This window comes from Anopheles moucheti, unplaced genomic scaffold (assembly GCF_943734755.1).
Source record: "Anopheles moucheti unplaced genomic scaffold, idAnoMoucSN_F20_07 U1, whole genome shotgun sequence".
Classification (NCBI taxonomy): domain Eukaryota; kingdom Metazoa; phylum Arthropoda; class Insecta; order Diptera; family Culicidae; genus Anopheles; species Anopheles moucheti.
The window spans coordinates 579142-591690 of NW_026453624.1; the positions used below are offsets into that span (position 1 = coordinate 579142).

At 42.9% G+C, this 12549-nt stretch overlaps 1 protein-coding gene across 1 annotated transcript; it reads right to left on the bottom strand.

The window, feature by feature from the left end:
- Positions 1-7470: 7470 nt before the first annotated feature.
- LOC128309247 (uncharacterized) lies at positions 7471-8874 on the bottom strand (the record flags this gene model as incomplete). Its single annotated transcript, XM_053045619.1, has 2 exons — positions 8392-8874; positions 7471-7719 (listed from the first exon to the last, which is right to left on the bottom strand). Coding segments are annotated over exons 1-2 (732 nt in total), but the record flags the coding sequence as incomplete, so codon positions are not given.
- Positions 8875-12549: the final 3675 nt, after the last annotated feature.

The following is a 12549-nucleotide window of genomic DNA, read 5'->3' on the forward strand; positions in this document are numbered from 1 at the left end:
TCAATTTTAACTATTTCCTATAATTTTTATCATCTCATCGCCGTTTCTATGATACATTGAAGTTTGCTAAAGTTTCGTTACATTTTTCAATTTTATTGCGCCAATTCCTTGCCAATTCCTTACTCCTAAATCTTAGCCTGCGCAGCAAGCGAGATAAGGAGTGACGCTTAACTTCCGTCCCTCTCGCTTCCCATTAGGAAGCTAGCGAGAGCGTTAAGCATGTTACGAGGAAGTTGGCGCCACGCATTTATCCATTCTTCCGTTCTCTAATCACGCAGATTTACTCCCTCTCACTTGCCGCTTCACTAAGAAGGGGCGCGAGAGAGCGATAATCCTGATCTCCTGTTTTATCCTATAACCCCTGAACCCTCTTGCGTAGGCTTATAGCTCCGTTACGTACTCTCTTATTACCGAGAGATAAGCTACGCTCTCTCCTAAGGACACAGTGAACAGCGGGTTATTGAAAGGACATATTTCCCGTCAGCGACATCCTCTCTCCCGTAATTCCTCGTAGAGGTGTTACAAAAAAATAGCTGACGGAATTATGTCCTACTCTTCCTTTCCTGGTGCGCGAACTTCCAGCTGTGCGACCTTTACCGCAGGTCTTTTAATAAACAATCTTCCTACTCTTATCGTTACGGAATGCACCTGATCGTCCTTGCCTTCTTGCGCCTGCGTAATTACTCCCTTTAACCACCTTCCGCGTGTCTGCTCGTCCGGGAATGCTACAATATCACCAACTCGTAGTTTTTTAACTGGCTGTAACCATTTTTCGCGTTTTACTAATCGAGGCAGATATTCTTTTATCCACCTAGACCAGTATTTTTCGAGCAACCCTTTGGGCTTTCTTCCAATGTGTTTTTAATGCCTCTGCTTCCGATACCTCATTCTGGGTTGGTTCCGCTTCTCCTGAACATCCAATTAGGAAATGATTGGGTGTAGGAGGCTCATCGTCCTCGTGATACCATTTTTTTAAATATATCATCTTGTGCCAGCTTTCTTTCCAAACTTTGTAATCGTCTCAAAGCTTGGCCATAGCTTTCGGGCAAATTTATGTCTTCCGTCTTCCGCAGTAGCCCTATCTCGTAGCCCTTTTCCCTTTTTCTAAAGGTTTCCTTCATGATCTGCAGCGCTCTTTCTTCGTCCTTGGACTTTGGTAGGGCGCAGTCTAATTTGACACCAAATTCTTCCGTTGATAAGTAATCTTTCATATTTTTTGCCATGGTTTTTTCTTCTCTCTGCTTCTTATTAGCTTCCTCTTCTGCCCTTTTCTTCTTGATCTTTGTTTCAGCCCTTATCTTTTCTCCAGCTTCTTCTTCCTCTTCTTGCATTTTCTTAGCTTCTTCTTCCTTTTGCCTTTTCTTACCTTCCTTAGTTTCTCCTTTTTCTTCTTCTTCTTGCCTTTTATTAACTTCTTCTTCGCCTTGCTTTTTATTAACTCCTTCTTCCTCTTCCTTTTGCTTTTTATCAACTTCTTCTACTTCGTCCTTTCTTAACTTCCTTCTTTTCTTAACTTCTTGCCCTTTCTTAGCTACTTCTTCTTCTTCGTGATTTCTCTTAACTCCTTCTTCTTCTTCTGGTTTTTTATTAACTTCTTTTCTTCTTCTTCTTGATTTCTCTTAACTTCTTCCTTTTCTCCAGCTACTTTCTTACCTTCTTCTTCTTCTTCATTTTCTTCAGCTACTTTCTCCTCTTTCTGTTTCCCTTTTATCTCTTCATCTGTCTTCTTTTGCTTAGCCTCTACCTCTGCCTGCTTCTTCTTCGATTCTATTATAGAAAATAATTTAGCTCGCTTAGTATGCGAACCTTTTGCCCCTAATAACACCCATCCCAAGTGGGTTTGAATAGCTATAGGTCCGCCTGAGCGGCCAGCCCTTGTTCTTAATGCACACACTAGGTGCGCATGCGGTAATCCGATTATTATCTTCGGAGTACCATCACGATAATTCGGCAAGTCAATGCCTCTCAAATATTGGTACCTTCTTTTCAGTTCAATCGCGTTGACTGTTTGTTTTGGCAATACCATGGACTCAACGGTTCTAAGACCATCAAGGTTTATAAATTTGCCAGCCTGATTTTTTATCGAAATGGAAACGGTTTGACTATCAGGCTCATCCTGAATTGAGCCATTAGTCCACGCTAGAGAAAATGGTCGGGGGGATCCTTTCACTTGTAACTCCTCCTTCAGATCCCGATGTATCAGGCTCACGGATGATCCAGTATCCATGAAGGCGAACGTATGAACTTCCTGCTCGTTATGCCGAAGCGTTACTGGTATTATTTGAAAAAACAAATCAGGTAGATCGGAACCATGATGCGTGTTGACGTTCTCAACCTGTCTTAGCCCGGTAGGATTTGCTCTATGTAATAAGTTATGATGCCTTCCTCTGCATCCGTATTGCCGACACTGAGGAGGCAGGAGGCAGTTTTGTGCAACGTGATTAGTTTGGTTGCAACAGTTAGTGCATATACCTATACGCCTAACTGTTTCCCACCTTCCTTCAATCCGCATGCTTTTAAATTGATAGCATTCTGGCGTTCTGTGGTTTTGACCACAAAGTAAACAAATAGCACCTCTTCTAGGTTGCGAACATAGATTCGAATTAAATTGTGGGCGTGGTTGAGGTCTAAAATTACGGTTAGCCAGTTGCTGATTTTGTTGACGCGTTTGTGAACTTATCACATTATTCGCATCATCGGCAGCCAACATGATAGCTAACTCTTCTTCGGGCTTCAGCCAATTGGCAAAATCTTCCACTGTTCTTAACTTGGTCCTGCCCTCCTTATGTTTCTGAGCAAGGATGTGTTTATACCATTTTTCTTTCAAATTTGCTGGTATCTTATTGGCCAAGTCCTTTAAGAGACGTTGGTCGTTTAAGTATTCGGGTTGACCGATAGCATTCATGTTGATTATGATGTTGTTTAGTGCGTGCATGAATGTGATAAACGATTTAGGTTTCTGCAAGGACGGGTTTTCCACCGCCAGTGTTCCCAGCACAGCAGGGCGATAAACCCGTGTCGAGCTCTCGGACTGGAGTATCAAACTCCGACCGAGGGTGAGAGTAGGTAGTAACTATGCTAGCCACGCCGCAGCCAACCGAAATAAAAAGGCTTTTCGTTTCCGGTTGTGAGAAGCTTGTTTATTTCCGGTCTACCTCCCCATAGCCGTCTTTTGTTGTTGTGTTCTGCTAGCGATACATATGCTAGCGACTCGTAATGTAGATTTTGGCCTCTTCGCCTACCACCCTACTCCTAACCACCCTGCTTTTAATACTTAATCACAATCCTAGCCTATCAATTTTAACTATTTCCTATAATTTTTATCATCTCATCGCCGTTTCTATGATACATTGAAGTTTGCTAAAGTTTCGTTACATTTTTCAATTTTATTGCGCCAATTCCTTGCCAATTCCTTACTCCTAAATCTTAGCCTGCGCAGCAAGCGAGATAAGGAGTGACGCTTAACTTCCGTCCCTCTCGCTTCCCATTAGGAAGCTAGCGAGAGCGTTAAGCATGTTACGAGGAAGTTGGCGCCACGCATTTATCCATTCTTCCGTTCTCTAATCACGCAGATTTGCTCCCTCTCACTTGCCGCTTCACTAAGAAGCGGCGCGAGAGAGCGATAATCCTGATCCAGGCGATTTATCCTATAATCCCTGAACCCTCTTGCGTAGGCTTATAGCTCCGCTACGTACTCTCTTATTACCGAGAGATAAGCTACGCTCTCTCCTAAGGACACAGTGAACAGCGGGTTATTGAAAGGACATATTTCCCGTCAGCGACATCCTCTCTCCCGTAATTCCTCGTAGAGGTGTTACAAAACAATAGCTGACGGAATTATGTCCTACTCAGCTGTGCGACCTTTACCGCAGGTCTTTTAATAAACAATCTTCCTACTCTTATCGTTACGGAATGCACCTGATCGTCCTTGCCTTCTTGCGCCTGCGTAATTACTCCCTTTAACCACCTTCCGCGTGTCTGCTCGTCCGGGAATGCTACAATATCACCAACTCGTAGTTTTTTAACTGGCTGTAACCATTTTTCGCGTTTTACTAATCGAGGCAGATATTCTTTTATCCACCTAGACCAGTACTTTTCGAGCAACCCATTGGGCTTTCTTCCAATGTGTTTTTAATGCTTCGGCTTCCGATAACTCATTCTGGGTTGGTTCCGCTTCTCCTGAACATCCAATTAGGAAATGATTGGGTATAGGAGGCTCATCGTCCTCGTGATACCATTTTTTTAAATATATCATCTTGTGCCAGCTTTCTTTCCAAACTTTGTAATCGTCTCAAAGCTTGGCCATAGCTTTCGGGCAAATTTATGTCTTCCGTCTTCCGCAGTAGCCCTATCTCGTAGCCCTTTTCCCTTTTTCTAAAGGTTTCCTTCGTGATCTGCAGCGCTCTTTCTACGTCCTTGGACTTTGGTAGGGCGCAGTCTAATTTGAAACCAAATTCTTCCGTTGATAAGTAATCTTTCATATTTTTTGCCATGGTTTTTTCTTCTCTCTGCTTCTTATTAGCTTCCTCTTCTGCCCTTTTCTTCTTGACCTTTGCTTCAGCCCTTATCTTTTCTCCAGCTTCTTCTTCCTCTTCTTGCATTTTCTTAGCTTCTTCTTCCTTTTGCCTTTTCTTACCTTCCTTAGTTTCTCCTTTTTCTTCTTCTTCTTGCCTTTTATTAACTTCTTCTTCGCCTTGCTTTTTATTAACTCCTTCTTCCTCTTCCTTTTGCTTTTTTTCAACTTCTTCTTCTTCGTCCTTTCTTAACTTCCTTCTTTTCTTAACTTCTTGCCCTTTCTTAGCTTCTTCTTCTTCTTCTTGATTTCTCTTAACTTCTTCCTTTTCTCCAGCTACTTTCTCACCTTCTTCTTCTTCATTTTCTTCAGCTACTTTCTCCTCTTTCTGTTTCCCTTTTATCTCTTCATCTGTCTTCTTTTGCTTAGCCTCTACCTCTGCCTGCTTCTTCTTCGATTCTATTATAGAAAATAATTTAGCTCGCTTAGTATGCGAACCTTTTGCCCCTAATAACACCCATCCCAAGTGGGTTTGAATAGCTATAGGTCCGCCTGAGCGGCCAGCCCTTGTTCTTAATGCACACATTAGGTGCGCATGCGGTAATCCGATTATTATCTTCGGAGTACCATCACGATAATTCGGCAAGTCAATGCCTCTCAAATATTGGTACCTTCTTTTCAGTTCAATCGCGTTGACTGTTTGTTTTGGCAATACCATGGACCCAACGGTTCTAAGACCATCAAGGTTTATAAATTTGCCAGCCTGATTTTTTATCGAAATGGAAACGGTTTGACTATCAGGCTCATCCTGAATTGAGCCGTTAGTCCACGCTAGAGAAAATGGTCGGGGGGATCCTTTCACTTGTAACTCCTCCTTCAGATCCCGATGTATCAGGCTCACGGATGATCCAGTATCCATGAAGGCGAACGTATGAACTTCCTGCTCGTTATGCCGAAGCGTTACTGGTAATATTTGAAAAAACAAATCAGGTAGATCGGAACCATGATGCGTGTTGACGTTCTCAACCTGTCTCAGCCCGGTAGGATTTGCTCTATGTAATAAGTTATGATGCCTTCCTCTGCATCCGTATTGCCGACACTGAGGAGGCAGGAGGCAGTTTTGTGCAACGTGATTAGTTTGGTTGCAACAGTTAGTGCATATACCTTTACGCCTAACTGTTTCCCACCTTCCTTCAATCGGCATTCTGGCGTTCTGTGGTTTTGACCACAAAGTAAACAAATAGCACCTCTTCTAGGTTGCGAATATAGATTCGAATTAAATTGTGGGCGTGGTTGAGGTCTAAAATTACGGTTAGCCAGTTGCTGATTTTGTTGACGCGTTTGTGAACTTATCACATTATTCGCATCATCGGCAGCCAACATGATAGCTAACTCTTCTTCGGGCTTCAACCAATTGGCAAAATCTTCCACTGTTCTTAACTTGGTCCTGCCCTCCTTATGTTTCTGAGCAAGGATGTGTATAAACCATTTTTCTTTCAAATTTGCTGGTATCTTATTGGCCAAGTCCTTTAAGAGACGTTGGTCGTTTAAGTATTCGGGTTGACCGATAGCATTCATGTTGATTATGATGTTGTTTAGTGCGTGCATGAATGTGATAAACGATTTAGGTTTCTGCATGGACGGGTTTTCCACCGCCAGTGTTCCCAGCACAGCAGGGCGATGGGACCCGTGTCGAGCTCTCGGACTGGAGTATCAAACTCCGACCGAGGGTGAGAGTAGGTAGTAACTATGCTAGCCACGCCGCAGCCAACCGAAATAAAAAGGCTTTTCGTTTCCGGTTGTGAGAAGCTTGTTTATTTCCGGTCTACCTCCCCGTAGCCGTCTTTTGTTGTTGTGTTCTGCTAGCGATACATATGCTAGCGACTCGTAATGTAGATTTTGGCCTCTTCGCCTACCACCCTACTCCTAACCACCCTGCTTTTAATACTTAATCACAATCCTAGCCTATCGATTTTAACTATTTCCTATAATTTTTATCATCTCATCGCCGTTTCTATGATACATTGAAGTTTGCTAAAGTTTCGTTACATTTTTCAATTTTATTGCGCCAATTCCTTGCCAATTCCTTACTCCTAAATCTTAGCCTGCGCAGCAAGCGAGATAAGGAGTGACGCTTAACTTCCGTCCCTCTCGCTTCCCATTAGGAAGCTAGCGAGAGCGTTAAGCATGTTACGAGGAAGTTGGCGCCACGCATTTATCCATTCTTCCGTTCTCTAATCACGCAGATTTGCTCCCTCTCACTTGCCGCTTCACTAAGAAGCGGCGCAAGAGAGCGATATTCCTGATCTCCTGTTTTATCCTATAATCCCTGAACCCTCTTGCGTAGGCTTATAGCTCCGCTACGTACTCTCTTATTACCGAGAGATAAGCTACGCTCTCTCCTAAGGACACAGTGAACAGCGGGTTATTGAAAGGACATATTTCTCGTCAGCGACATCCTCTCTCCCGTAATTCCTCGTAGAGGTGTTACAAAAAAATAGCTGACGGAATTATGTCCTACTCTTCCTTTCCTGGTGCGCGAACTTCCAGCTGTGCGACCTTTATCGCAGGTCTTTTAATAAACAATCTTCCTACTCTTATCGTTACGGAACGCACCTGATCGTCCTTGCCTTCTTGCGCCTGCGTAATTACTCCCTTTAACCACCTTCCGCGTGTCTGCTCGTCCGGGAATGCTACAATATCACCAACTCGTAGTTTTTTAACTGGCTGTAACCATTTTTCGCGTTTTACTAATCGAGGCAGATATTCTTTTATCCACCTAGACCAGTATCTTTCGAGCAACCCATTGGGCTTTCTTCCAATCTGTTTTTAATGCTTCGGCTTCCGATACCTCATTCTGGGTTGGTTCCGCTTCTCCTGAACATCCAATTAGGAAATGATTGGGTATAGGAGGCTCATCGTCCTCGTGATACCATTTTTTTAAATATATCATCTTGTGCCAGCTTTCTTTCCAAACTTTGTATTCGTCTCAAAGCTTGGCCATAGCTTTCGGGCAAATTTATGTCTTCCGTCTTCTGCAGTAGCCCTATCTCGTAGCCCTTTTCCCTTTTTCTAAAGGTTTCCTTCATGATCTGCAGCGCTCTTTCTTCGTCCTTGGACTTTGGTAGGGCGCAGCCTAATTTGAAACCAAATTCTTCCGTTGATAAGTAATCTTTCATATTTTTTGCCATGGTTTTTTCTTCTCTCTGCTTCTTATTAGCTTCCTCTTCTGCCCTTTTCTTCTTGACCTTTGCTTCAGCCCTTATCTTTTCTCCAGCTTCTTCTTCCTCTTCTTGCATTTTCTTAGCTTCTTCTTCCTTTTGCCTTTTCTTACCTTCTTTAGCTTCTCCTTTTTCTTCTTCTTCTTGCCTTTTATTAACTTCTTCTTCACCTTGCTTTTTATTAACTCCTTCTTCCTCTTCCTTTTGCTTTTTATCAACTTCTTCTTCTTCGTCCTTTCTTAACTTCCTTCTTTTCTTAACTTCTTGTCCTTTTTAAGCTTCTTCTTCTTCTTCTTCTTTTTCTCAATTTCTCTTAACTTCTTCCTTATCTCCTTCTTGTTTTAAATTCACGTCTTCTTCTTCTTCTTCTTCTTCTTTTTCTTCTTGGTTTCTGTTAACTTCTTTCCTTTCTCCAGCTACTTTCTCATCTTTCTGTTTCCCCTTTATCTCTACCTTTTCTCCTTCTTGTTTCTTATTAACTTCTTCTTCTTCTCGTCCTTTCCCAACTTCTTCTTCTTCTTCTTTATTTCTCTTGACTTCTTCCTTTTCTCCAGCTACTTTCTTACCTTCTTCTTCTTCTTCATTTTCTTCAGCTACTTTCTCCTCTTTCTGTTTCCCTTTTATCTCTTCATCTGTCTACTTTTGCTTAGCCTCTACCTCTGCCTGCTTCTTCTTCGATTCTATTATAGAAAATAATTTAGCTCGCTTAGTATGCGAACCTTTTGCCCCTAATAACACCCATCCCAAGTGGGTTTGAATAGCTATAGGTCCGCCTGAGCGGCCAGCCCTTGTTCTAAATGCACACATTAGGTGCGCATGCGGTAATCCGATTATTATCTTCGGAGTACCATCACGATAATTCGGCAAGTCAATGCCTCTCAAATATTGGTACCTTCTTTTCAGTTCAATCGCGTTGACTGTTTGTTTTGGCAATACCATGGACTCAACGGTTCTAAGACCATCAAGGTTTATAAATTTGCCAGCCTGATTTTTTATCGAAATGGAAACGGTTTGACTATCAGGCTCATCCTGAATTGAGCCGTTAGTCCACGCTAGAGAAAATGGTCGGGGGGATCCTTTTACTTGTAACTCCTCCTTCAGATCCCGATGTATCAGGCTCACGGATGATCCAGTATCCATGAAGGCGAACGTATGAACTTCCTGCTCGTTATGCCGAAGCGTTACTGGTATTATTTGAAAAAACAAATCAGGTAGATCGGAACCATGATGCGTGTTGACGTTCTCAACCTGTCTTAGCCCGGTAGGATTTGCTCTATGTAATAAGTTATGATGCCTTCCTCTGCATCCGTATTGCCGACACTGAGGAGGCAGGAGGCAGTTTTGTGCAACGTGATTAGTTTGGTTGCAACAGTTAGTGCATATACCCATACGCCTAACTGTTTCCCACCTTCCTTCAATCCGCATGCTTTTAAATTGATAGCATTCTGGCGTTCTGTGGTTTTGACCACAAAGTAAACAAATAGCACCTCTTCTAGGTTGCGAATATAGATTCGAATTAAATTGTGGGCGTGGTTGAGGTCTAAAATTACGGTTAGCCAGTTGCTGATTTTGTTGACGCGTTTGTGAACTTATCACATTATTCGCATCATCGGCAGCCAACATGATAGCTAACTCTTCTTCGGGCTTCAGCCAATTGGCAAAATCTTCCACTGTTCTTAACTTGGTCCTGCCCTCCTTATGTTTCTGAGAAAGGATGTGTTTATACCATTTTTCATTCAAATTTGCTGGTATCTTATTGGCCAAGTCCTTTAAGAGACGTTGGTCGTTTAAGTACCCAGTCATGCAAAGGCGGAGTCTCTTGGTCGAGTTTCTTTTGTTCTCATAGTCAAATTTTGAGTCAAGTTTCTTTCGAGTAGACAACCGACAGGAAGACGAACTTCAACCTTCACGCACACACTCTCACGCATGGTATATAAAGCGGCGCGTAACCACGCCCGCTTCAGTCGCCCGGCGGCTTTTGCAGCGTGTGGACCTACGCCGGATCGTAGCAAAAATATGATTCTATGCAAAAAAAAGGGGGGGTGGGGGAACTAGCACCACTCTCTGGCTCTCTCGTGAGATCCGTTATCAGAGAATGATACTCTTTTTCCCCATACTATTTGCGTGGCGATAGTGCTGTAATGAAAGAGAATATTGGATTAAGTCGGTCGAGCAGCAGCAATAGGTACATCCTTCAGGGTCGCGCGAGTAGCTTGGCTCACGTGCGTTGCTAACGGTTTATAAACAAAGCCTAACGGGAAGGATTTTTGTCATTGAAAATTTTGAAAAACATTCAAATGGCTTGGTGATTGGCTGTTTTTAAATAAAACATAAAATTTAAGGCATTTTGAAATAATTTTTGCATTGAAAAATAATGAAAAAAAATTTTTGGTATAAGTTTTAGAACTTTTCAAACACCATAGAAAGATGTATTATTTTATTCTTTACATTTTTGTAGAACATCATTTTTATCTATCTCTGCTACTTTTCTAGTTATTCTTAAAAATATGTAAAAATTATGGAAAAATCACCACTGATATGTATAGAAAAACTACATTTCTTATTCTTAACCACTTTGTAGAACAATGTATGTATCTAACACTTAAACTTTTCCTGCTATTGTTAAATACTCCCGTGTGTTACCGATCGCCACAAAGCAATGTCTTCGAATGTATCAAATTATACCTAGTTTTGATCATTGAATTTGTGCGCTTGTCCTTCAAATATCCTAGGAAAAAGTGTTCCAATTGTTTAGTTAAAGTGTTGCCAATACTTTACAACCGATGGTTTAGAAATAAATAATAATTTAAGTACGATTAAATGCAGAAATCCACACACGCCAGTCAGTTGGACGCTTTAAATGAGAGGTTGAATATGTGGGCTTCGAGCCGCATATGCTGAGCTGCAAGGCGCGTAAGCTGCAAGGACAAAATTTTACTCTAGGTCGGCAGACGCGAGCACAGTACACAGGTACCTGTCGACACACGCGTTATCGGTCGGTCGCTTTGAATGTGTTCGCCTATGCGTACATAGGCGCGTAAGCTGCAAGGACAAAATTTTACTCTAGGTCGGCAGACGCGAGCACAGTACACAGGTACCTGTCGACACACGCGTTATCGGTCTGTCGCTTTGAATGTGTTCGCCTATGCGTACATAGGCGCGTAAGCTGCAAGGACAAAATTTAACTCTAAGTCGGCAGACGCGAGCACAGTACACAGGTACCTGTCGACACACGCGTTGTCGGTCGGTTGCTTTGAATGTGTTGGTGCGTTGCGATATCCGTATACGCGCGATGGAGGGCGTGGATCGCGTACCGTGATTTTGCGTGTGTATCACGTGTGTGTTCGATTTTTTATCTCGCGTCGCATGTAGGCCAGAACGAGAGATCCGAATAAAAAATGGATGGGAGTGGTCCAATTGCTCACTGGGTATTCGGGTTGACCGAAGGCATTCATGTTGATTATGATGTTGTTTAGTGCGTGCATGAATGTGATAAACGATTTAGGTTTCTGCATGGACGGGTTTTCCACCGCCAGTGTTCCCAGCACAGCAGGGCGATAAACCCGTGTCGAGCTCTCGGACTGGAGTATCAAACTCCGACCGAGGGTGAGAGTAGGTAGTAACTATGCTAGCCACGCCGCAGCCAACCAAAATAAAAAGGCTTTTCGTTTCCGGTTGTGAGAAGCTTGTTTATTTCCGGTCTACCTCCCCGTAGCCGTCTTTTGTTGTTGTGTTCTGCTAGCGATACATATGCTAGCGACTCGTAATGTAGATTATGGCCTCTTCGCCTTCCACCCTACTCCTAACCACCCTGCTTTTAATACTTAATCACAATCCTAGCCTATCAATTTTAACTATTTCCTATAATTTTTATCATCTCATCGCCGTTTCTATGATACATTGAAGTTTGCTAAATTTTCGTTACATTTTTTTCAATTTTATTGCGCCAATTCCTTGCCAATTCCTTACTCCTAAATCTGAGCCTGCGCAGCAAGCGAGATAAGGAGTGACGCTTAACTTCCGTCCCTCTCGCTTCCCATTAGGAAGCTAGCGAGAGCGTTAAGCATGTTACGAGGAAGTTGGCGCCACGCATTTATCCATTCTTCCGTTCTTTAATCACGCAGATTTGCTCCCTCTCACTTGCCGCTTCACTAAGAAGCGGCGCGAGAGAGCGATAATCCTGATCTCCTGTTTTATCCTATAATCCCTGAACCCTCTTGCGTAGGCTTATAGCTCCGCTACGTACTCTCTTATTACCGAGAGATAAGCTACGCTCTCTCCTTAGGACACAGTGAACAGCGGGTTATTGAAAGGACATATTTCCCGTCAGCGACATCCTCTCTCCCGTAATTCCTCGTAGAGGTGTTACAAAAAAATAGCTGACGGAATTATGTCCTACTCTTCCTTTCCTGGTGCGCGAACTTCCAGCAGTGCGACCTTTACCGCAGGTCTTTTCATAAACAATCTTCCTACTCTTATCGTTACGGAACGCACCTGATCGTCCTTGCCTTCTTGCGCCTGCGTAATTACTCCCTTTAACCACCTTCCGCGTGTCTGCTCGTCCGGGAATGCTACAATATCACCAACTCGTAGTTTTTTAACTGGCTGTAACCATTTTTCGCGTTTTACTAATCGAGGCAGATATTCTTTTATCCACCTGGACCAGTATTTTTCGAGCAACCCATTGGGCTTTCTTCCAATCTGTTTTTAATGCTTCGGCTTCCGATACCTCATTCTGGGTTGGTTCCGCTTCTCCTGAACATCCAATTAGGAAATAATTGGGTGTAGGAGGCTCATCGTCCTCGTGATACCATT